This window comes from Hippoglossus stenolepis, chromosome 3 (assembly GCF_022539355.2).
Source record: "Hippoglossus stenolepis isolate QCI-W04-F060 chromosome 3, HSTE1.2, whole genome shotgun sequence".
Lineage (NCBI taxonomy): Eukaryota > Metazoa > Chordata > Actinopteri > Pleuronectiformes > Pleuronectidae > Hippoglossus > Hippoglossus stenolepis.
In genome coordinates this window covers 8,072,035-8,096,214 of record NC_061485.1, presented here as the reverse complement: position 1 = coordinate 8,096,214, position 24,180 = coordinate 8,072,035, and the positions used below count along the sequence as shown (strand labels likewise).

Genomic DNA, 24,180 nt, shown 5'->3' with positions numbered 1-24,180 from the left:
TTTTGTTTGAATCCTGACAAACTAAAGTAAATTCATATGTTTGCGTGTATTCACCAAGAGGCCAAAGCAGAGTGAAGACCTTTGGAAAGAAAAGAACTGAATAAGATACACGTCATGAGGCTGTCTCCATCTAGTGGACAGATATAGAAATCCACAGTCTGTTGGCTGTAAGGATGCTTTTATGTTTCTTTACTAATTCCATTCTTGTTCTTTACTACATTTTTCTTTAAAGAAATACATTATTGTTATTATTGTTAGTAGCATTTGCTATATGACGTGATTAAAGTACACAAATTGTGTTTTTTTTTTATCTAACATGAACAAAATATGTGTTTTTATGAATATTTAACTGTTGCAGTTTTTTCACTTATACTACTTACACAGAAGTATATTATTATTACTTACTCTGAGTTTTTTGCAAAGCAATAACATTCAAATGTAAGCCCCGCCCCCAAGCCTCGCCACCTGGTTCTGTTCAGCCAATCAGATTGTGTCCCGCTCTGGACCGATCCCGCCATCCCACTTTTGAATACGGAAGAGTAAACTTCATGATGGCGCCCCCCTGCGGAGAGAAGTGTGTCACACAGCAGAAACATGAGGTGAGTCCAGCACAGATCCTCACTTTACTTCTTCTTTACATGTGTTGCATGAGATGCTTCACTAGTGGAGGAAAAGCTGAACTGAACATAAGTGCAACATGAGCTGAGATCCTCTATTGTTTTGTATTTGAAAGAGGGTTCACTCTGCTCAAAGTCTGAGAAATAGAACGATTTGAACTGATTTGTTTGTTTGTTGTTTATCCCTTAAAGTGTTTTTCTTGTTTGTTTGTTGATCGCAGGACTGTCAGATTTTTATATAAACCCTTAAAAAGTGTTAATTCAACACTGGACTTTTTGCTGTGTAATCAGAAATCTATTAAAACAAATAAACTGTTTTCAGATAAAACAGTAAGATAATATTTTGTGGCAGTTTTGTAACGATGAGGTTTTTCATGCATTCACCACAGATTCACCAGGCTATATTCTATATTATTAAAAATAGACATAAAAAACAAAGAAGGTGTCTTTTGTCAGCATAGATTGACTAAACAACGAAAGCAACACAACTCATGTGCAGTCTATGATTTTTTTCAACAAACCACATCAATGGATCGAGAAAATGATTAACAGCTAATTCAATAATAAAAATAATTTACAGTTGCTGTTTAAGATGATTCTGACTTCAATATATAATGGTCTGACACTTTTTCTACACGGTGTAGTAGAAAGTACATTTTCCTGAATATACTTTTGTTACATCTAAGTAAAATTTAATTACTTGTAACAGAGCATGTTTGTACATATCAACAATGTGGCATTAGTACTTTTACATAAGTGAAGTATATCGAATTCTCCCTCCACCACGATTAGCAGCAGCCTTTTTAATCGGTATCAGTTTTATTTGAGGACATATTAGACATGTGCCATCATTTATCCTCTAGAGGTCAGTGTTTTGTTGTTTTCCAGGCAGTGCAGCGACGTGAGGTAAACACAGGCAGCAGTAAACTAACAAAGTGTTTATTAATATTCATAGAGTTCATATTTACAGGTGACAGGTAAGACGGCTCTGTGGGGATATTTCTCCGACACATCATGTCCGCAGCTGCTCTTTGTCTCTGTTTCAAGTTTTTACTCTAAGCTCACAGAGCTGACATCAGACATCTGAAATGTCAGCTGTGATGCTAAAGAAATGGGCTACGTGCCTGAAGACCGACAACTTGTACAGCCACTGTCTGCCTTGAGTACTCTCTGCAGAGCACTCACCACACGGAAATGTCACTGCCAATTCAAAGAAAAGGACGGGCCCTGATATTATCAGCCAAAAGAGTCAGACTGATGAATCATGGTCAATGCCTTTTTGTGTTTATGCATTTTCATATCTACTGTCGAATGAAGAGCAGCAGGAAAAACACAAAGCAAAGCCAACACACCAAATTACTGGCGGCAAACTGAAGCCATATGGGTTTTCTCTTCTTTTCTTCATCCAGGCCAAAATGTCTTCTCACGTCAAGACTCGCGGGGGGAAACAACAGGCTTTAGTGTTCATACAATAAACTTCATCAAGCACACAGTGCAGGTATGTGAGTGTTTAATAAATAACAATGTCAACAGCAACATTTGAACAAAAGGTTTCACTTATATCAGACCTGGGTCAAATTGTATCTCAAATAGTTGTGGGTTGCCGTAAGCTGCTTAGAGGGAGTGGGTTGTGTTAAAGGAAAACATGATTAGTGGCAGAAAAATCCCATAATTACCGTGTTGTTGTGTTAAAACTTTAAAAAGCCTCCCCCCACACACTGTCCCCTGAAGCTGCAACTCACACTGCAAATAAGGTTGTCTTGTTCAAATCATCTATTAGCCACTAGAGGGCCCCATAACCAAGGCTTAAAGCAACACTGTGTAACTTTGACCGGGCAACAGCGCCCTCTGCAGCCATACATGGTGAATAATTCTGTTGGATTCCGTGTTTGAGCGATAAAGTGGTTTTCATGTAGAGAAAAAAAACTAAATCTATCAATGTGTTGACTATGTCGTCCCACCCACTGAAATACAACTGAGGGCTAGATCTTACCCAGGATCCCCGGCTACAAACCACTGTGGATACGGTTTGACCCAGGTCTTGTGTATGTACATGCAGTCCTGATACTTTGACCAATAATTTACTTTGTGCCGAGTGAGAAGTCTTTCGTGATAAGAGAGAGTCACAAATGTCTGCATGTTAGCATGAGTACATATGTGTCTGACTGAGGGTGTGAGTGTATACGTGTGTGTGTGAGGTGCAGGTCAAGTCTTCACTGCCGCCACGACTTGCGGCTGAGCACGCACACGCAGGCCACGTCGATGCGTATGAGCCTCCACGCCACCAGGTTTTTAAAGGTGGTCAGCGCTCGTACGAAAGTGTGTGAGTTGGTGCAGTAGGAGTTCCAGTGTCTTGCGTCGATTCCCAAACAGCCCGAGCTGCCGGGGCGAGAGCTGTGGCACATGGTCTCGAAGAAGTACTGCTTCTTGTTGACATTGTTGATGTTGACGTCCGGCAGCACCGTCACCTCGTTACCTGAGATGTCCGTGGCCTTGGTTTTGTTGCCCACCCAGATGCTGATGCTCTCACACACCGAGTACACCCCGCGGTGCTGAGGCTGCCCCGCTCGCCTGCGGGGCCTACTGCCGGGCCGACCCTGTGACGCTGCCGGCTCTGCATCGGGGGGCTGGGAGCTGAAGTGCACCCTGGGTGAGAGGTAGTGGCGCTTGGTGAAGAGTTTGGGGTCCACCGTGGGGATGGAGTTGTCACCTGGATGCTGCTGCTGTGCCGTCGTGGTGGGACACGAGTCCCCTCCGATGGAGGCCACAGCCCGGGCACTGAAGAAGAGGAACAGGACCAGCATGGACGACCTCATGGGCACACGACCTGAGGGGGTCAACAGACACACAAAACACAGTGTTATTATAGATATAAAGAATATTTACATTGTATTTCTCACACGTTGCCTTAAACCTGTAATCACTGATTTATTTGGTACTTGAGGGCCGTGGAAACACTGAGATACCTTTTTAGATTATTCGATAAAACATATTTGTAAAGTTGCCAATTCCGTTCATTCAATTTTACCTCCATCACAGGGACAGGTTTTCACTGTGCTCCTGTTATTTGTTGGTTTGTTGTTGTTGACTTGACTGAAGTATACGCTCTACTTAGTGTCATTTTAATTTTCTATAAATCTGGTGCAGTTTCAAGGTACAAAAACTGTACAGGATTAGTGGAGAGTATCGGAACACTGGTATTATAGCCTCAAATATCTAAAAAATAATTGAATATCATTCCTCTGACAGTTTGAGAGCTTTAATTCAGTGTGTGGATAATGACTGAATGTGTGAAGCAGCTCTTCTTTAAAGTAGGACAGCACACTTTTCCTAACACTAAAGTCGGAGCTTTAAGAGATGTCTCAAGTACTGCACATCTGTGGTGTAACATGACTTTGTCTGCTGCACCTCATCAAGGCTGCATCCTGACGGCACAGGGTCCAAATACCAAATTAGTATTTTTAGATTCAGGCTTGAGATGGTTAAAGGTCCGATCATCTGGGTTTTAACTTTTAAGCTTTAGAGCTCTTTTAAAACAAGTAGTCCACAAATGAATGGAGACGACTTGAATTTGTGTATTTAAACTGGAAGTCGTTTATCAAGAATTGAATTCCATTCATTTCTGTGTGTATTATGTGCTGCTGTCTACAATGTTGTGTTATTAAGGATCTTCAGTATGAGATCATATAGGACAACGTGTCACACACACTAAATGGTGTCTTCTCTGTTTTACACGGATGTGACAGTACAATCAGAAATCTGTACACGCAACATAAACTTTAACTTTTAGTTTTTATCATATTGCTTTTAGTATATAGCCAATACTTATTTCTCATGTTCTTTTTGATAAATAAATAAATAAACTAAACCTTGAAAATCCAAGTTTGAGAAACATTTTCCTCGTAATTCCAAAACTTCCATGATTTAATCTTGGCTCTACAAGCTCTCACTTTGATATGATAATGTTGACGGACATGGGAAATTAATCCATGAGTTTGTCTCTAGTTGAGCAGAAAAAAAAAAAAAAGAGAATCATTCTCCCAGAAAGAGCAGAATTCTTTCTGTTTTATAGAAGAGAAGATTCCTGGAAACATTACCCACGGGGAATAAATCATCTCATCAGTTTGAAGAGATTTTCCTTTCATCACACTCTCTGTGCTTTATTGGCTTGCATAAATTGACAGTGTGTGAACTGTATTTAACACAGCACAAGAGGAGTCGCAGGCGTGTTAACACCTGTGATGGCGCTGCTGGCAGGCTCTGTCAGGCTGGTTTATTATATGCTATGTTTGCCTGAGGTGTGAGGGTGAGCGCTCCTGGATCCACAGTGTTGGCACAACAAATCAAAAGAAAACCACCGCCTCTGCAAAAGTACATAACACCGGCCATGATTGCACCAATAAATACTTTTTAGTTCTGTCCAATTCAGCTGGTGGTTTTTTTTTTTTGCACACCTCACCACTTAGCTCGGTCTTACCATGTGTGGTACAACATTTGGACAACACATTACTGCATTAATTTTTATTGCTAAACAGAAAGAGGAGGGTACGGCCTCTCTTATTATTTTTACGCTGCGTGCCAATTTGCGCGATGGCCATGGGACACACAGGAAGGTTGTTTTACAGCAGGAAGCAGGAGAGAGAGGAAAACGAAGGCGGAAGAAAAGGAAATCAAAACTTTTAAATTAGCACAGTCTCTCCCCAGTGGCAACGTGTCTATTGCAAGAGGAAGTTAAAGGGTCAGGATTCCAAGACGCAACAACACCACTGATGTGACACAAAGGATGGATTTCATTTTCCCATGGACTCTTTTATCGAGTTACAACAATTAAATGCAGTAATGCTTAAAAAATACCACCCGAGGCATTTTTATTTATAATCTACAGGACATGGATCAGTTTGGTTCAGCAACAACAACATCTTAGTCCTTTTTCACGGTAGATATGTGACTAATGAGGATTTCATTCGAGTATTTTGGGCTTCGTTTTTTCTACTTGATTTATTAAAGATGGGGAAACGAGGCAGCTTTGATTTCCTACAGCAGCGATTTCCTTCTTTTAAGCCAAACTATAGATTTTGTGAAATCCTCTTTGATGTTTTGACAAGTAATAAAGCTGCTTATTATTAAGGCGTATTATTATTATTGTGCTTGTGTCATGTAGAGAGCCGCTTGTTAAATGTTGTGTTTGTGTGACTGAATATGGACGACATGAAAGATCCCAAAAAGTGAAGCCAAAAGTGTGGCATGATGGCAGAGTTCGCATCCAGGATATTTTGGCTTCATTTCTGGATGGAAGTGGAGATATGTCATCCATCTGTATACACACATCTGTGGTGTGACCCAGCATCAAATCATTTTATTCCCTTAGAGACCATCATCCATCCATCTTCTTACCTTCTCAGTGTCTCCACGTGAACTGTAGCACCTCGGAGCCCCCTAGAGGACGTGGTTAGAGCTCGCTGCGTTCTGGGCTCCTGCCATCAGGCCCGGCTGTGGCCCCCATCCAGCGCACCCTCTGCCCTCGTCTGTCTCCGGGAAGCAGCGCTGTTGAGAGGCGAGCAGAGAAAAGTGTCTCGGCCGGCTCATAAACCCACTGTAAACACATTCTTTGTGAGGCTGATACAGGAAGAGAAAGTTAATGTGTTATTCCCGCTCACCGGATCCTCACATACTGAACATACCCAAATAAAAAAAAGCAGACCTGCATCATGTAGATTATCTTTTGTGGTAAAATGTATGTATGTGTGTGTGTGTAAAAAGCTAATTTTGAGCAATAAATGCGTAAATTATCATTTTAATCCTGAAAAAATTAACTTACAAACTTAAATTTGTTGAAGCAAAAGAAACAGACAGGATAGTTTAATGATAACGTTGTAAATTCTGTCAGCATTCCTTTACATGTGAGGTTTGACAGAGGGTTAAACACACTGATACCTTTAAAAGACAGATATATATATAGTAAGACATTCAAAGTTTAGAAATCTTTTATAGACCAATGGAAACCAGGTCAACGCTAACACAATATTTTCCATCACAACAATTATTCCACGCGGGACCACCGTTTGTTTTTGTGACACGAGCCTCTATTCGAGCTGGACAGTCATTCACCGCAAAGCAGGAGCCTCTAATTTTGTTTTGTCATTTTGTCCGACTGTTGTGTCACATGTGCTCAAGTGTGTTCATGTCAGCGGCCGACGTGTTGGGTTACATCTTACTCAGTGTCAGTCACCGGAAACCCACATGAGTAAAGTGTCCAAACGCTGAAAAAGATCCCAAATAAAACCTACAAACACCTCGTCTGCCAAATGTAAATGAAATTCAGATATCTTTACAGTTATATTCAGGTAAAGCAGAGAACGTTAGGAACAGTCAATCGGACTCGACACACTTACAGGAATGTACAGCAAACTAACAGGAATGTAAGCTCCACATAAACAGAGGTAATGGGCTGTAAATCTAAATGACACCAGTGTACTCCTGTAAAGAATCTACGCTGGCACAGGAGGTGTTCTTGATTTATAGCTTCTCAACAGCGGTGGTCTCTGGCAAACGGAGGATTCAAACCTGTGACCTTTCACCTGCAGAATGGACTGTATAATGTACAAGTCACCTTGACTTTGTTCTACTTTTTGTCTGTGAGCTCCACTGTCCTCCACCTCAGCACGTGTCCGTCACGAAGTCCATATCTGTAACATGTTCTTCTTCTCTGCAGACAGAAAATAAATCAGCCGCTGGACATAGAGGCTGAATATTTACCAAATGGCTGATGATTAGATTAAAAAAACAGTTTTGTGCGAACAGAAAATCCACTGCAGCTGTGTTTTCCTGTTGGATAATCTCTATGTATACAGATCTGTGTATACTTCGACAATTATTTGCATGTAAATAGAATACTGTTTATTTTAAGAATGAAAGTTTATTTGACATTGGATCAATTGACCTATCAATAGTTTGATTTCATTAAAAAACATCTCATATTTTAATGAATTCCTCCATTTAAAACGTCTCCTGATCACACATCAACCGAGCAAACTTCATTTGTCAGGTTGAAAGCGCCACTAAGCTGAAGCTGAAATGGTTGAAAGCTCTGGGAGAAAAGCATGTAAGTGAACATTGAGTAATATGCTCTAGTCTCTGCCTTGATATTAGTTTAAACGCCACAGGCCAGGAACAAAAGTTCAAAGAATTCACAACACACGTGGATTTGTGATTTAAGTAAACCTTGAGTTGAGATTGTTTAGCTTAGTTTGGTAACGTGCAACTATTGCACATTTCATATGAGGCTGGTCGAGTACGAAAAAAGGAAAGATTGTATGGTTCTATTAGAGTTTGATTTAAATGTTAACATTGACTGGAAGTGTGATGCTTAATGTGACTTTCCGTTGTACTGAGCTGACGATATACATGAGATTTCGAGTAAATCACGACCAAGAGCCAAATAGAAAATAGAAATAGAAAAATAAAGCCAAATCATATTAGTCTGAATCAATTAGTTTCCTTATGATTCAAAATCCGGTAACTTTAGACGACTGGCAGCTGAGCAATTTTAATGCTCATCAAGCAATGACTGAATATCTGCGCTTTAAATCAAAAACCTACAAATTTTCTCTGTCCTATTATTTTGATGCTGTACAACATGGACGTTATTCCTGTATATCCCGAAAAAAACATTCCCGTTAATAGAAAACAAATGTCTCGGTTACTGTGAAAATTAGATCTTTGGAAAGCGGCAGCAGCAGCAGCAGCTACTCCGTGGTTAAGAACCATGCAGTCAGCAGTCTCGTCCTGCGGTGAGAGGAGAATGGCAACATTCATTCATGCTAGGTGGGCCACAAATATGCACACAACCGCGCTGTACAACATTAGTGTGCACTGGGGCATCTCGCGTCGCACCACTCATCGAGCCTTGAAGCAGATGGGCGGCAGCAGCACACGTCCACCTGGCGACTGGAGAGTGGAAATATGTGCTGCTCGGTCAGATGATGGTGGCGGTGGTGCCCCAGTGAAGGAGATGGTATTTCTTGGCACACCAGCGGCCCCTGTGTGGGCAATTATCAAGCTGGATAATGTGCTGTCACCGTGCCAGGTCAGTTTAGATGTAACTTAAGCTTCCGTTGGAAAAAGAAGACCTTAACAGTTCAGGCCTTGCCCAATAAAACACGGTTGGAAGGATGTTGAGCAGGATGTTTACAGCTCAATGTGCCAATGGTAACACTTCAGGAGATGCTGTTGAATCAGGATGAACAAGATTCCTGTGGAACATCTCCCAAAACTGTGTTAAAAAAACACAACACATGACCCTCGAGCAGTGCTGGGGTCATGTTCTCCCATCGGGACAGAATATGAGAAGCAAAAAGTGATATATTTGTGATTGTGTGGTAATGTAACTTACTGATTATTATTCATGAATGACGGTATGTAGCCTATTGTAATTGTTTTAGGTTTCTTGTTTATACTGTGGATCTGTTTATTATTGTTTATTTGACTATATCTAACTTCATCAACCTTTTACTATCTTAGTGTAATTTATTGTATGCAGTACCTTTTTATTTTACTGGTTGTTTTTTATATATCTTTTTAACTTTCCGTCTCTAATCTGAATGTTTGACTCTTCTTAAATTCATTTTTAACCTCCAATGTTTTGTCACTTGTAAAGCGCTTTAAATTGCATTTTATTTGTTTGAAGGGTGCTATGTAAATAAAGTTTAATTGATTGATGGATTGATTTGGCTCAAGCTTCTTTTTAATGATTTGACAGTTAATAATGGGGGATCAACAAAGATTTATATACTTCATAGCAGAGATAATATAATATAATATAAACTTTCAGGGAAAAATATACTTTCCGCAGTAAAATGACTGATTTCTGATTCTGTTTGACATCATTAACATTACATTGTTCATGCTGAGGCATCATTGTATAGGAAGATGAGGATTAAAAACCAAAGGAGGAAGGAAAAACACATTTCTTAGTGACACACGACCATATTCAGGTTTTGGGATCTTCTTCTGATTTCTGCTGTGAAATGTGCTGAGCCTTATATCTAAATGAAACCATCTGGGAGGTTTACAGGGGAAAAGTCCCCGATATATGACATATGACCCCCCCGACATATGAAGCAGGACAATGACGCCCTGCTGTTTTTTATGTAAGACGTCACAAGCCCAAAAGGTTGTGAATCATTAGTTCTCAGCAGTATAATTTATACGATTACAAATACCATTTGTTTTTAATAAAAAAATCTGCAGGAAATTATTTCCCTATTAGATGTAATGAAGAGTTTCTAAGTAGTAAATAAAATCTAAAATACACAAGTCAAGGTGCCAAAAAGTAAATTACTTGAGTACTTAGTTACTTTCCCTCATTGATCTCAACTAAATCGATTGTAAACATAAAAAAAAATCACAACCACAGATCGATTTACTTCCACAGTTTGAGTTTAAGTGGAAATTTAAAAAACCTAATGGACTTAAAAAAAAACGCAAAGCATCGCTAAAACATTCAAGATTCTCACTTGAAGGGAAAAAAACGTTCATATCTGATTTTACACAGGTTCAGCAGCTCCACACACACCTGACCAACATATCAAACGCACCCTATTCCACTGGGGTGAGTTATTTAAACCGTCACCCTCAATCTTCACTTTGCTTCAGCTAACAGAAAACACAGCTGCTAACATGTTCAAGCTAGTTCACCTGAAGTTTGGAGTTAGCCACTGTCTCTGCGTGTGTTTGACGCCATGTTGGGTCGTTGTTTGGTATGAGCTGAGCTTTGGGACCTTCTCCATCACTGAGGACAACTTCTCACCTCAAGCTAAGTAGCTGCTAATGTTTGCTAACGCTCATGAGAAAGATTGTGTGTCTGTTGACGTGTTTGACAGCTGGTTATTCTTGTCTTTTGGTGGCTGAGCTGAATTTACAGTGTTGTTGTCTGTTGTTGACTTCCTTGTTGTGCTGTTGTAAACCAGGTGTGCACAGCTGGTTGTTGTTCTATGGGTGTAAAAAGAAATGGCCGTGTGTCAGACATATGATTACTTGCTGGGGAATCCTTCATATTATCTCAACACACTTTATATTTAGCTACTTTAGGTGTAACCTGCATATTTCTCCTCATCATAATTACTCTAATGAACTCCTCATGTTTCTGCTCTTGTGTTTAGTGTCAAGCCTGAAGCTTAAAATTGTTGCTTATTTCAATCAATCAATCACATTTAATTTGTACAGCTCATATTCACAAATCACAATTTGTCTCATAGGGTTTAACAAGGTGCGACTTTCTCTGTTCTTAACCCACAACAAGAGTGAAGAAAAACTACGAAATTAACACTATCAACAGGGGGAAAACACGTAGAGACCTCAGAGAGAGTCACATGTGAGGATCCCTCTCTCAGGAAGTGATATAGATGTCACATGTAACTGAACACATCTGCAAAATAACAATATTTACAACATTGATTTAGAAGTTTGTTAAATAATGGAAAAGTGTGTCAATGCCTAAAGTATTTGTACATAAGAAAATGTCTGATAGAGATGAAGGGAGCAGCAATGACAAATGAATTGAGGAGTTATTGTCAGTAATGGTAGAATATGCAAAGGGGAGATTTTATATCAAGAAGTTGTTCATTTATCTTCAGCTACATTGTGTCCGAAGGGAGAACAATGCACAGTTCATATTTTTTATATTTTCTGTGATTGCAGTAACATGTGTCTCAGCCTGCTGTTTTCCATCAGTTTGTTCCTCTGCAGCACAAACACACAAGTGCACACTATAATAACATTAATTGTGTTTATGTTCCATGTAAATGTCCAGTGAAATGTGCATTATGCCGCCATTGATTGTTATTAGGAACATGTGCTGCCCTGGCTGCGACATATTTAACCCCAAAATGGTCTGTTACAGATTTCCGTCTTTGAGGCACTGTATTCCTTTACAGTAGCTGCATAATGCTTTGATGAGGAGTTCTGTATGGTAATGGATCCTATATATAAGCGCTGGTCGTATTTCCCCATCGTAGACTTCACATAATAATTGATGTTTGTGTGTAATGAGGTTTTGGGAGCTGAAGTTCCTCGCTGAGCTTGGTCTATGCTTGTCGGCCCGAATGAGATCAGAACCTACATCTGTTTTGTGTGTGAAATGTGGCAAAGCTTGTGTGCTATAGCTGGTGTTGTACTTGTGACTATACTTGCTTCAACATACGTACACAACGCAGAGCTGACATTATTGTTCAATCATTTCATCTATAGTTGACTGGCAAAACATTTATTTCCCAGTTGACTAGCAGTAATTCCAAGTTTTCAGTTTAAATAATCTCAAATGGGAAGATTCACTGGTTTTCTTTGGCTTTTATGGCATTATTCTGAAAATCGTCAGGTTTGGTGTTAGACATTATGACCATATACTCGACCTGACTTGCTGCCCTTGACATTTCTCATACATGCTGAAAAGTGCAGAAAGCCGAAGATGCTGATTGGAAGTTTGGATTTACTCCTGAACTCGCTGCTGCAGTTTTGTTGGGTTACAAATATCTTTTAACGTGTGTTAGTGTTACAATTTGTTATTTATTATCATTCAAATACTTGTATTCTCTACCAGGCAATGTCTTGTTTCTGCTAGTGTAATAATACAGCAACAGACATGAGTAGAGCTTAGTCTATGTACTGTAAAAATACCTGCAAAGCAACAACACAATTACTAATCAGCTGAATATAGCTCACAACCTCACTGTTTTTGCGCTCTTTTTGTGTGAAAGATCAGTTAGAGGTCCTCCCCCTGGGATATTCTATGGGAAATTACACAAACATCTAAATCTGCTATAACACCACTGCTGTTGCTCATATACAATTTAATGAGGCTTCACTTCAACCCCAGCATCCACCTTTAGGCTCGGAGTTCCCCCTGAGGAACCGTGTGGAGGTGTTGTTGTCACAGTCTTATCTCTGTTGTTTGCTTGTGGAGGTTAATGAAGTCTACATAATCAGTGTATATATTTACACAGTCAATATGTGATCTGACTGACTGAACTATGACCCTGCAGCGGATTTAGATGCACTGAAGAGAAACAAAACAGTTCCTTTCCTGTTTGGGTGAATTTACTGACTCAGCAAACCAGTAAGTTATGTGGTCTGCTGGTTCTGAAAGGAGAGGCCACCCACAGCCACTGACCTACAACTCATTAGGCCTAATGGAGGCGTTTAATGAACCCGTCTGGGTAGAGTGACATGCAGCCCGGTGTGGCACACAATCCAGTCTGCGGCCCAGGGAACGATCCACCTCCCTCTGGCAGGGGCTGCATTCATATGGTAAAAGTCACACAGTCCCTCCGGTAACCTGATCCACTGAGGCTGGCTCTCATTCAAAGAGCGAGGGAGGTGCAGGTGACTTTATCTGAAAGCCACCACTGGGCTTTGAATGACATGCTGCTCATTATGTTGCCGTGGTCATTCATGCAAACCTGTCGGCCTGGTTGAAGTGTAGCTTTGTGCTGAGTTTGAGTCCTCGAACTCAAAAGTTCCTGGAATGACAGTGTAGTCACAGTAAAAACCTGGGAATCTACTGTGTAAAGTTCATGAATATGATTATCTTTACTTTTACGATGATAGAAACTAGTTCTCCTTTTTCTTTATTAAACTTTTACAAAATCTTGTAGTCTGGACTTTAAGAAACATGCAATGAATTAATGGATTGTTACTTACAGGTGATGGTGCTATAGCAAATATTCAAACTTTGAAAGTTCATTTAAAAATACTAATAGCAACCAGCAATGAACAGAAACCTGATCCATAAGTTTGAGTCAACTATTATATTAGATTTTATGTGTCAGAATTTGATCAAAATAGAAGACTCTAACTCACAAACATGTCTATAAATGCCGCCTTTTACTTAATTCCTATTACATAAAATAAGTTGTATTGAAATAGTTGGAGTACAAAGTAAGTTATAGCAATATTCTGCTTGAAAAAGTACACCTTTGCAGAAAGGTTCAGGCTGCAGACCAAAGTGTGGAAATGCTTTTTTTTTTACTGATGATGGCAGCCATCACTGATCAGACATTTAAATGTATATTTGTTTGTCTTCAAAAACCTTCAACATGAAAATTAATAAATATTATTAAATTGCAAGACCGTCACTATAAAATTACTGGTAAAGGATTTCAGCCTCAGCTGCAATTGTACAGCGTGTCCTGTCTCTTGTGCCATTCACATCATAATTAACGGATTAGAATTTGCATGCAGCTCTGATGTGGTGTTTTCACACGAGTTACACAGAGAAGCAGGAAATCACAGGAAGGACGGTGCCTCAACATCTTCTGACTTGAATAGTATTTTCTATCAAGTGGCTATGAAACTACTATATTTCCTCCTGAGGCTACTTTTTTACGAGTGACGTAAATTAGTACACGGAAGGAGGTGAAATGGGGGGAAAGCACTGTGAGGCATGCAAAAGAGACACGTAATGGAACCAGAGAGTTGCACAGCTTATGCAGCTTTATTCTCCGATTTATTACAAAACCGAGGAACGTCCCAAAACACACAAAGGGGCCTGTTCCTGATTAATATATTTGCTTCCTGACTGTGGTCTATAGCAGAAGAAGGTGAATTATAGTTCAGCTCTTGCCCTCTCATTGATCCTCCCCTTGGACACAAATTATGTTCTGGCAGAATGCAGACACTTCAAATTGGAGTCTGTTGGACAAAAGGCCTGAACCCACCCACACATCAACACACAGCACAGCAACTACAGCAGCAGGTGAGTGCTGGCAGTGGGCTAAAGACAGTAAAATACTACAATGGGTTTTATGTGAATGATGGATAGTCGTGCCTTTGTTCGTCATCTTGACCAAAGAAATCCTGAGAGAAAGTAAAATATTTTTCTCTGATGAATTCTTTGGAAATTTCCTGTAAAAACATTCTCTCACTTCACATTAAGATGATTTTTGTCGTTGTTTTTGGACAATGAGTTTGGATTTTCTTTTCCGGCGTGTTAATGTTTTTTTTTCAGTAAAAATAACTGACCACAAAATGAAAACCCAAAAGTTAAAAAGATATAAAAGCCATGTGAATAATTGTGAGTACTGTCCTGTCTATCATTCAACACAATGATAGTGAAAAGGCAATAACTTGTATTGTATGTAAAATGTCTTAAAGGCCTGGATTGAATTTGCTGAACATTAGAGACTCTACATGCAACACAATACACATTTCTACTGCAGTTACAACCACAGACATGCTTACACGTGCTATTTGGATGGCTGGCTTCAACACAAATGCAAACACAGAACATTACAGTGTTCAGTGACACATATGCAACGCGTTCAAAGTTACATTTAAAGCTCGCAAATTTGATTCCTGCCTCAGCTTGTCCTTGAGTTGCAGGAGAGTGAAATGTCTTAATTTGTCCTTTGGCAACGAGGATACAGGTTGAGAAGGATAATGACGTTCAATTGAAGCTCATAATTGCCCACATTCCCCGACATTGTTGTCCTGTTGCATCTAGTTGGGGCAATTTTTATTTTTTTTATCAGACAACTATGTGGGAAATCGTTTCAATCACAAAATGGACTTTGGTTAAGAAAAACAGGGCCTCTGCTGGCAGTTGGTTGTGATTTAAGGCAGATGTGTGAGAGTCTGCATCTCACTCAGACCTGGAGACCACATCAGGTCCAAACCCAGACTGAATGGAGTCAAAGCAAAGGGTGTATCAGAGAGGGCCAGCCAGCAAATGACTTTTAAAGATTAGACCTAGATGGACACTCAGTAGCACTAATACCTCCGCCAAGGCCCAACAGTCCCCTGAAATTCAATCAAGCCACACCAACTTACACACAATCACCATAAGCTGCGAGAATATAACCATTGGTAGAGGTATTTAGAGAACTCAGTTCTTCGCAGACAAACCAAAATCCAACAAACCTCATGATGTCAAAGAGAAGTGAAAACAGATTCAGAAAGAATGTGTAAAATATCTTTCTTTACATTGCAAAAAAACCCAACAGCGTGAAATATAATCACAGACTGGGACAGAAACGACCACAGGAGGACGGTAAATGGCAGATTTAACAAGGACAGTTTCATTACTCACTGATGGTTGTGTTAGGTCTCAGTGCGCTGAGGAAACGCAGCTGACCCCAGTCTCTATACACAGTGAAACAAAACACAACAGACTCTGCTCCAGTATTTAAAATTAGTTAAATAAACTCTCACAAGAATGACTCGAGGGGGTGAGAGAGTGTGTGTGTGTGTTGTTCTTGGTTTTCATCACCCAGTGGCACACGCTCAACAATGCAGCGGAAGTTTGGTTTGTGCTGTTTGATCAAATCTTAACAGACCTTGATCGCCTGAGATGAACTGTACAGTCATTTATCATCAAGTCTACTTCAGAACGAACTTTGGCTCAGTTCAGACCTGAAAGTGGCCATTTGTAGGTTCACAATTTAAACTTTGGATTCCACGAGGTTTATGTGCGATAAGGTTCAAAAGATTCCTTGTTTGTCTCATACCACACACGCTCCCTGTCCAGACAACTGACCGTTTGAAAAGTCATGGCCTTAAAGTTGGGCCTACACTGTGTGATTTGAGCCTGATTTTGACCCGATTTCTCCGTTTGAATGAATTATAGCTTTGTTGTAAGGTATGCATGGCAAGGAGCGATCAGTCATCCATCTCCAGGCTCCTATATAGCTGAAGCCTAACCATGGAACTACTCAGCATTATTATTATTATGGTCTCACCAAGCCTGCGTGAAATGGCAAGACACAGTTGGACACATGAAACAAGGACACGGCGTATCATGTGGCACACCGTATGACTGGTCGATCTGAGGCAACACTATACCCACTTGTTCGTTCTCTCCTCTCGTCACAACTGGCAAACCAGAAAGAAATGTCAGCGCCCGACTGCAGAGTGTGAGCGGTGAGCACATAAATCGGGAGCTTTGGCTTTCCCATCACAGACGATTTACTTTAACAGTGTGAGCTGATATTCAATAACCTATCTAAAGTTGCACAGTGTATTCCCGGCTTTATCCAGAGGCTTCCTGATCAGCTGTAAACACCAGTGTAGCCATGGTAACAGTAGCATTGGTCCTAGCGTAACAATTGGATATATTGAAGGTTGGTATGAAGCAAACGATAGAGGCCAAACACTCTGGCTAACAAGGCTGGAGTAGGACATTTCACTTCTTTTACATGTCTTATGTAATATTATTATTAAGAAAGAATTGTTAAGGATAAAACTCAGAAATGCAAATGACGTTTTTCAGGTACTTCAGGTGTAGTATTTTTTCGCTGTGGACTTAGCCGACCTTTTTACACTTGCAATAACTGTAGGACTCCCTAAAGGAAATATTAAAACCACAAGGCGTAATGAGTATGGCTTTAAAAAATCAGCCTCATTGACCCAGAGCTGTTTCATGTTCTCAGGCTGATAACGATTGTAATCAGATTTTTTTTCCTGGTCTTCAGGATTACGGACAGATTTCCAGATCAGATATGGTTTTCAACACTTGGACGGAGGAGCTGCTTTGATTTCTCCATTCGCTGAAGGAAGTTGTTTGGCCAGACGTTCATATTCCCCAGGGTCCACACTTGACTGGTGTTAAGTCTATTACTCCTAAATCCTACTAATAACAATCACATGTGTCCTGCAGACACATCGTTCACATTTGAGGAATTCTTCTGAAAAACATCCAGACACAGTCAAACTGTTCTGTGTATTTACTCCTGTGGCTGTGGTTATTGCTGTTTGTGTCTATCAGCAGTATTACTGTGGAGCACGAGTTCACACACTCTCAGATTACATCTTGGTTTAGCAGCTATTCTGAAGATATTGTCAAAAATATATCCTGGTATTCAACCTTTTTAGAAGTCCATGTGTTTTTTGTTTTTTTTGCATTAAATTGAATTGCGGCTTGTTTTGTTTGCGGTGACGTTTCTTCTGTGTGTCACTGAAATGTCTCGAAAACAATTGTTTTCATTTTCCCCAAATGAAAACCAGGATGCGGAGGGGCCACAATGGCTCATAGCGAATGTTTACAGAAGAAAATACTCATATTTTGAGGCGGTATGACGTTGGTCTCAAGTATCAGTGTGGTTTTGACACCTTGGGGTAAACGTGATTCAATTTTCCTTTCTGGCTTTTGTTTCAACCTTTGCTGTGACATCTTGATTGTTTATTTTAGTCTTGTCATATCTGCATCCATTATGGTCAATCAAAGCTCCTCCACGTCTTTGTGTCTCTTCTCCTGCAGCCATTGCTTTCGTCTCCCACTTTATGCTCACGCTGTGTTCAAATAAGGTCCCCTGCTGCTATGGAGGATAAATAAAGAGACATCACACAAGCGGTGGTCCTGTGTTTGACGTTTGCTCTCTCCCGCCAATTTGAGTGACCACTTCCAATGATAATATGGGCTTTTCGTATTTGTGTTCATATGAAGAGGAATAATTTCATGTTCACTTGACGTTTTGTCTTTCTCACCATATTATTTGCAGTGAGATGTTTTTCTACCATCATTTTTAAATTTTGTCCTTTGACTGACCAGTTTGCCTACTACAATTAGTCGGAAAACAATTATCATTAGTACCAAGAATAGATTGAAAAACTTATTGGAATGAAAAAGTGAACGTAGCTTAAAGATCAGTCATTTAAACGGTGTCCCTGTTGACCTGAATGTGTGAAAGAACAGACAGTACTTGGGGATTGTGGGGCTACAGGGTAAAGGTGTAGCTGGCGTGCTGGGTGAGTGAGACACCGCTCACTCTGCATGTGTGTGGCCGTATTGTAACTCGTTTCCAGAGCAGTGAGGTGCTCCTGCTTGCAGGGACACTTCACTTGAGTGAGGCAGCTCTCTCTCAGCCACAGGCCTGTTGTATCTCTGCTGCTCGGCCCCACACATCTTCACTGTTACACTGCTTTTAGCCACCTTGATATACTCTTATTTACTATAAATATGAAACTTCAACTGCATTCATGTCAAAAGTGACACAGCAGAAACAAAGTCAGGGATAACATCGTCCGCTGTTGCACAACAGTAGGTTTAACAGTGGTATGTTTTTCTTTACATGTTTTGTAAGTGAGTACTATGTTTCTCGCTCTGTGCCTGAGGCTGCATGAGATGATGGAACATGTCTGCATGGAAGCATAGATGCTAATGCAATTATATATGAAGGTTTAATCAGGTTTAATGCCAGCAAAGGGAAGAAATAACGCAAACTGGAGTAATTGTTGGTAATTACAGTCCTGCTTATTAGGGGGACAGGAGAAAAGCAATTATCCAAATATGCGTTATCACATCAGAAGAGTACATAATAAATCTGTAAGCAGTGAGGCAGTAAGAAGTCTGTGCACATGTTTCATCACGATATGTCGACTCCTTTGGACAACAACATATTTGCTGTCACAAAACAGTTTCACTGATTAAATTCAGGTGCTGATGTGGATCGTTGTTTTTATCTTGCAATGATTGTATTGGATCATTGATCTATGAATTTAATGGATCAATTTAGATTGATAAATCATTTCACCACTAGCATATAGTTTCAGATTTATATCGACTGACCAGCAGTTCTGGATGTGAGACAAGGCAGACAGTAGTCTGTGAATTCCTTCACTCATTCCTCTCATAGCTACGTATCCCAATGTACTCTTCACTCCTCATCTGCTCTCTATAAAGCTGTCAGGAAAAAAACTGTTTGTATTTTTCATTATTTATTGGCACCTCTGTAGTCCAGGAATTACTGTTATTAAACACAAGCTTTACCTCACATCCCATGGAAGCCTTAATGTTTTCTGATTTGCTGTCTTTGTCCTTTGAGAGGAAGCTGAAACCATAAATTACCATAGTTTTGATGCACCAGGAATCCAGCAGGGGGAGGGTTCTAATAAAAGTCATGAAATGTAAAGGAACCATCACAGGTCTAGAACCACAGGGACTGGAACTAACCTGAATTTCCACGAGGCTTTGCTGTCAAAATTTAAACCGAATCGAACTACATTCCTTAAAATGTGCAGCATTGACAAGAGGAGGAAAAGTAGATCTTATGTCCCTGAATTCCCTTAAGTTATAAAACACCCTGTTTGCTTCCAAACGATCAATCGATCAGTAGTTTGCTGATGTGACTTCAGGTTTATTTTTACATTGTGCTGTCAATCGAAAGTCTTTGAAACTTAGGACAGTGGAGATCAAGGCGGTGGAATCTAACGATCATAAATGTGTTTACTTGGAACAAGTTCTCACTTTTGGTTTGTATTTCCATCAGAAGTTTGATCTTAAATTCATTTCAGGTGGTATCCAAAAGGTCTCTGAAGTCTTGGATTGAACTTGTTTCTTGCCGTAGAAACCCTGCTGTGCTGCAGTAAGTGTAGTGTAAACACTGGAGTCGGACTGCGCTCTGCTGGAAAACTGTGATAACACCTTTTCTAAATTACCCCCCACATGTTTTTCTGCATTATCCTCTATAAAACAACATATATGCCAGGCCAATATTGTTGATGAGCTCAGCGATATATCGGTGGGGCTCTAATTTTGAATGTTGGACACTGAATATCTGTTGCTGTCTTGATGAGGTTGGTTGACTGTGTAAGCAGCAGGGACGATGATGGAAATATGTCCACCTGACACTTGACAAAGTCTGTCCTGGTGTCAAAGTCTGTCCTGGTGTCACTAACTATCCATTAAAACAACAACAAATGCAAATGTTTTGCTTGATTAAACTCTAGAGCTGACTTTTTTTGTGAATAGATTGCTTTGAAACATTGCTCGGTAGAACTGGACCTCATAATACATGTGTACGTCTATCGCAACGCCTTGATACAATGGACATTTCATCCTCGAATCTGAATTTTTAGCTACTTTGGGATAAAAGCATCAGTGACTGTCCACTGTAGATGGATGTTTCTTTTGCCTGAACATGTTTGATTCTAGGTATACATAAGCTTTGACCCCTGGTTCGACCCAGATGGACCAAAGAGCATCTGTAACCTGTATGACGGGTCTGAGCCTGGACTGCCAGACCGTCCTCATCCACCTGTGGAACAGATTGTCCAGAAATGAGGAATTACAGCTGGTGTGCAGAAAAGCTTTACTGACTGCATACCAGAAGAGATGGAAACTGAGAGAGCACAAGAAGAAAGCTCAAGTCCACGTTTTCACCATCTGCCACTGCAACACACCTTCTCACAAAAATGAAAAAATATTCAAATGATAACAGATCTGCAAAATTGGAGTGTAGTTTAGTTTTAGGTTGAAGGACCAATGGTATTCGTGCAGTATTTCCATTGGACACTTGCTCCGTTGCTTTTTAAACTTTTCTCTCAGATCTATACGAGTTTTGGCAACATACAGGCCGACTAAAGTGTTTTTGATTTTTAGGAATAGTTCAGAATTGTTATAAATTATGTATTTTTGCCAGGCAGCTGTTCGACTATGACTGGATCAAGGAGAGCGATGTTTGGGTTATTGCTAAAAGATTTGAGTTGATTAATTAGGTGATCGATCAGATGATTGTTTTCTCACAAATGAAAAGACTTTAGCATCTTTTGCAGATTAATTTTCTGTCATAAACATTCCTTGGTGTCAGCTTGTTAAATGCGGTGATGTCGTAAAATAAATAGCTTTGAACTGCTTTTGAACAAGCAGTCTGAGGACTTGTAATAATAATAAACTTAAAATGAAAATAATGATATATTGCAGAAGATTCCGATTCAGAAATATGGGCCAGACCAGGACAAGCCACAGGAAAACACCTTCTGTAGATCCCCCACTTTAATTAGCACCTTAAGCTAGGGAGGTTCAGACATTCAGACTGAATTACTCCATGTTTAAGTCATCAGCAACCTGTAGTCAAGCACATATGGAGACATGCTTTGAGGCACATACACAAAATTATGTAGTATATCTTATATTAAAGATATGTTTCTCACGGGGGTGTCTCACAAAACTTAGCTTCCTGAAGTTGAAGTTTATAGTTTCAGAATGAGCGATTGAAACTATATCACCATCAAATGAGTTTACGGTGCTCAAGAGACTATGTGGACGACCCACTGTTGTACCATTTGTCCATTAAGATGAAGATATTGACAGAATTTTTTTTTTTTGCAGCCTGTAGAGGATGGTAAGCTTCATCATCTGCATTTTTCCTTGTCCTCGGTTTGAATGCAGTAGGAGTCGTGTAGCGTCCACTGTTTATTTGCCAAGCCAGTGTCGCGTTTAACCACACAGCTGCCAAACACACTGTGTGCTCAATGTCCCATGTCACAAAACAGGGCCGCAAGTTCCCCTTGGAGGGCGGCGCTTAGTGTCGGCCACTGGTTCAAAGACTGGATGACGGACTCCACCCCCTCGCTGCGGAGAGCTAAACGAAGCTGCCATTCATGAAGCTGAACAGAACAACTTTGGACCAACCGCAGATACCATCAGAGAGATTTTTTTCGAAAAGTTGTGCTTTTGTTATTTCCTGTTCTTTACGAATCAAAAGTGCCTTAATTAACCACAGAGGCCAACATCCTACCTACAGCCCACCCCCCTCTGACTTCACCGCCCTGACTTCATCACTTCATTGTCATTGAAAACTGACAACTGACTTTACTGTCTAGGTTCAGAGAAACCTCTTGATTTTGTGGTTTACTCTCACGACAGCTGAACAAAACCATATGGTTTTATGAGAAAAGTAGCTGCTCTGTTCTCGTATTTGACGTGTAGTAGAAATGCAGACCCACTCTGTCGGTAAATACTTGGAACACTGTACTCCAGCCAATTTCCAGAGTGTTTAAAGTCACCAAACAAGAGAGCGAACAAGAAAGTATCCAAAATAAATCCTATGCATATTTCAAGGTCTACTTAGTACCTCTATCAAAACAGCATAGCAAGTCTTCTCCAGTATAATCACCTGCTATTATGTCAAGAATGCAATAATTTGTTTCAACTCCGTGGCGCACATAATTTGAGAAATCTACCCTGCAGCTAGCTTCTTGTTTCCAACCCAACATACCATACAAATACAAGAAACTACTCTGCTGGAACATTGTGAGAGCGGTACCTAGCCCTCGGGAGACGAGGAGTGCAGGTCTGATCGGTGCCATTGTAACCTGATGAGCCCGAGGCTAAGCTTCAGCAGTTTCTGAGAGGATGGAGGAGATGATCAGCTCCCAGTTGAGGCTGAGCTTCAACCCTAAGCCCTCACAAGCACTTTAATACATCACAGTTTTTATTAAACGATACTCGGCAGGTAAATATCACAACACACCGAGAGAGGAAATGTAAAAAAGTGCTGCACGTGAAAGTTAAGATTTTCTTAAACTGTTAAAGATATTTTACAGTATTTAACTGGGATCACTGCACATGTAAAACTATTCATTATTCAAAAAGGAAAGAAACATGCAAATTTGTCTGTGCATTTGTTTAGTTGTAATTCAAATCATGCCGATCCAATAAGATGCTTTGCATTTTATTCAGTAGTCCGTGTAATTTAGTGTGGTGATCCATGCAGTGTACATGTGAAGGTTAAATATTCTACCTCTGCAGAAGCTCTCTCTTCTCTCCACTGATGTGAGACTCCTGGTGAAGATTACTGAAATATATTCCAGTGTGTGTCCAACTCCACAAGATGCCAGGGAGGGGAAGAAGAAACTTCCTTGCAAATTACCCTCAAACAGTCCTTTGTGAGTCTTACACTTGTTTGAAAATTGTTCTGAAAGTAAGTGAGGAGCCTCCAACAGGCTGCAGGCTCTGACTGACTGTGGAGCGCTGCAGGTCCTAGTGCCTGTCTCTCCACCAGTGAGGGTAGATCATTTACCTGATTGTATCATTGAATACGTTAGTTCAGAGAAACTTCTATCACAGAAATAAGAACTACTGCTATTATAATAGTCCGTTATAACAACTGTCACAATAAACAGACCAGAAAAAAATGAGTTTCAATTTAAATTTTCTGTCAAACTCAATCCAGTGCAGTTATCTTCTGTTTCTACTATATTAAGCCATAGTTGTGTTGTGGCTCCATGCGATTTTCTACAGATATTGATGATTCCTCAAAGTTGACTGTTTCTCCTGAAAGATCGTGAAAGAACCATCGGATGAATTTTCCATGAAATCTGGATTTCATTGGTACCCAGAGTGCTTTCACTAAACCTGGGACATATTTAAAAAATCTACAGAGTTTTGCTCACACATTCATTGCTCCCAGAAGATTAGTCCTATACTGACTTCTGTGATCCCCGACTTGTCCTCTAGCACCACCATGAGGTTCATGTTTGTTGTTTTGGATGAGAAGCCTCAGTAGCTGTTGGACTGATTGTAGTGTTATTTGATACCTGTAGACATTCATGTTCCCCTCAGGATGAATTGTAGTAATTCACTGCTTCATCTAGCGGCATCTTCAGGTCATTCTTCTGAATAATTATAAAACAACTACAGATCTGCAAAATAAATGCTATATTTACTGCTAATTGGAAAATGTCATTAGCCTGTTAGCATTATCATTGTGAGCATGTTAGCATGCTGGCTTTAGCATTTAGCTCAAAGCACTGGAGTGCCTATAGTATTAGTTATACGCTAGTCTCGTTTTCT

General features: G+C 40.1%; 1 protein-coding gene across 1 annotated transcript; it reads right to left on the bottom strand.

Moving 5' to 3' along the window:
* Positions 1–1,542: 1,542 nt before the first annotated feature.
* On the bottom strand, positions 1,543–23,280 carry ngfb (nerve growth factor b (beta polypeptide)). The gene is made up of 3 exons (XM_035151866.2): positions 23,129–23,280; positions 6,012–6,161; positions 1,543–3,444 (listed from the first exon to the last, which is right to left on the bottom strand). Exon 3 carries the CDS (start codon positions 3,431–3,433, stop codon positions 2,831–2,833), a length of 603 nt encoding a protein of 200 aa, XP_035007757.1. The 5' UTR covers positions 3,434–3,444; positions 6,012–6,161; positions 23,129–23,280; the 3' UTR covers positions 1,543–2,830.
* Between the last annotated feature and the right edge of the window lie 900 nt (positions 23,281–24,180).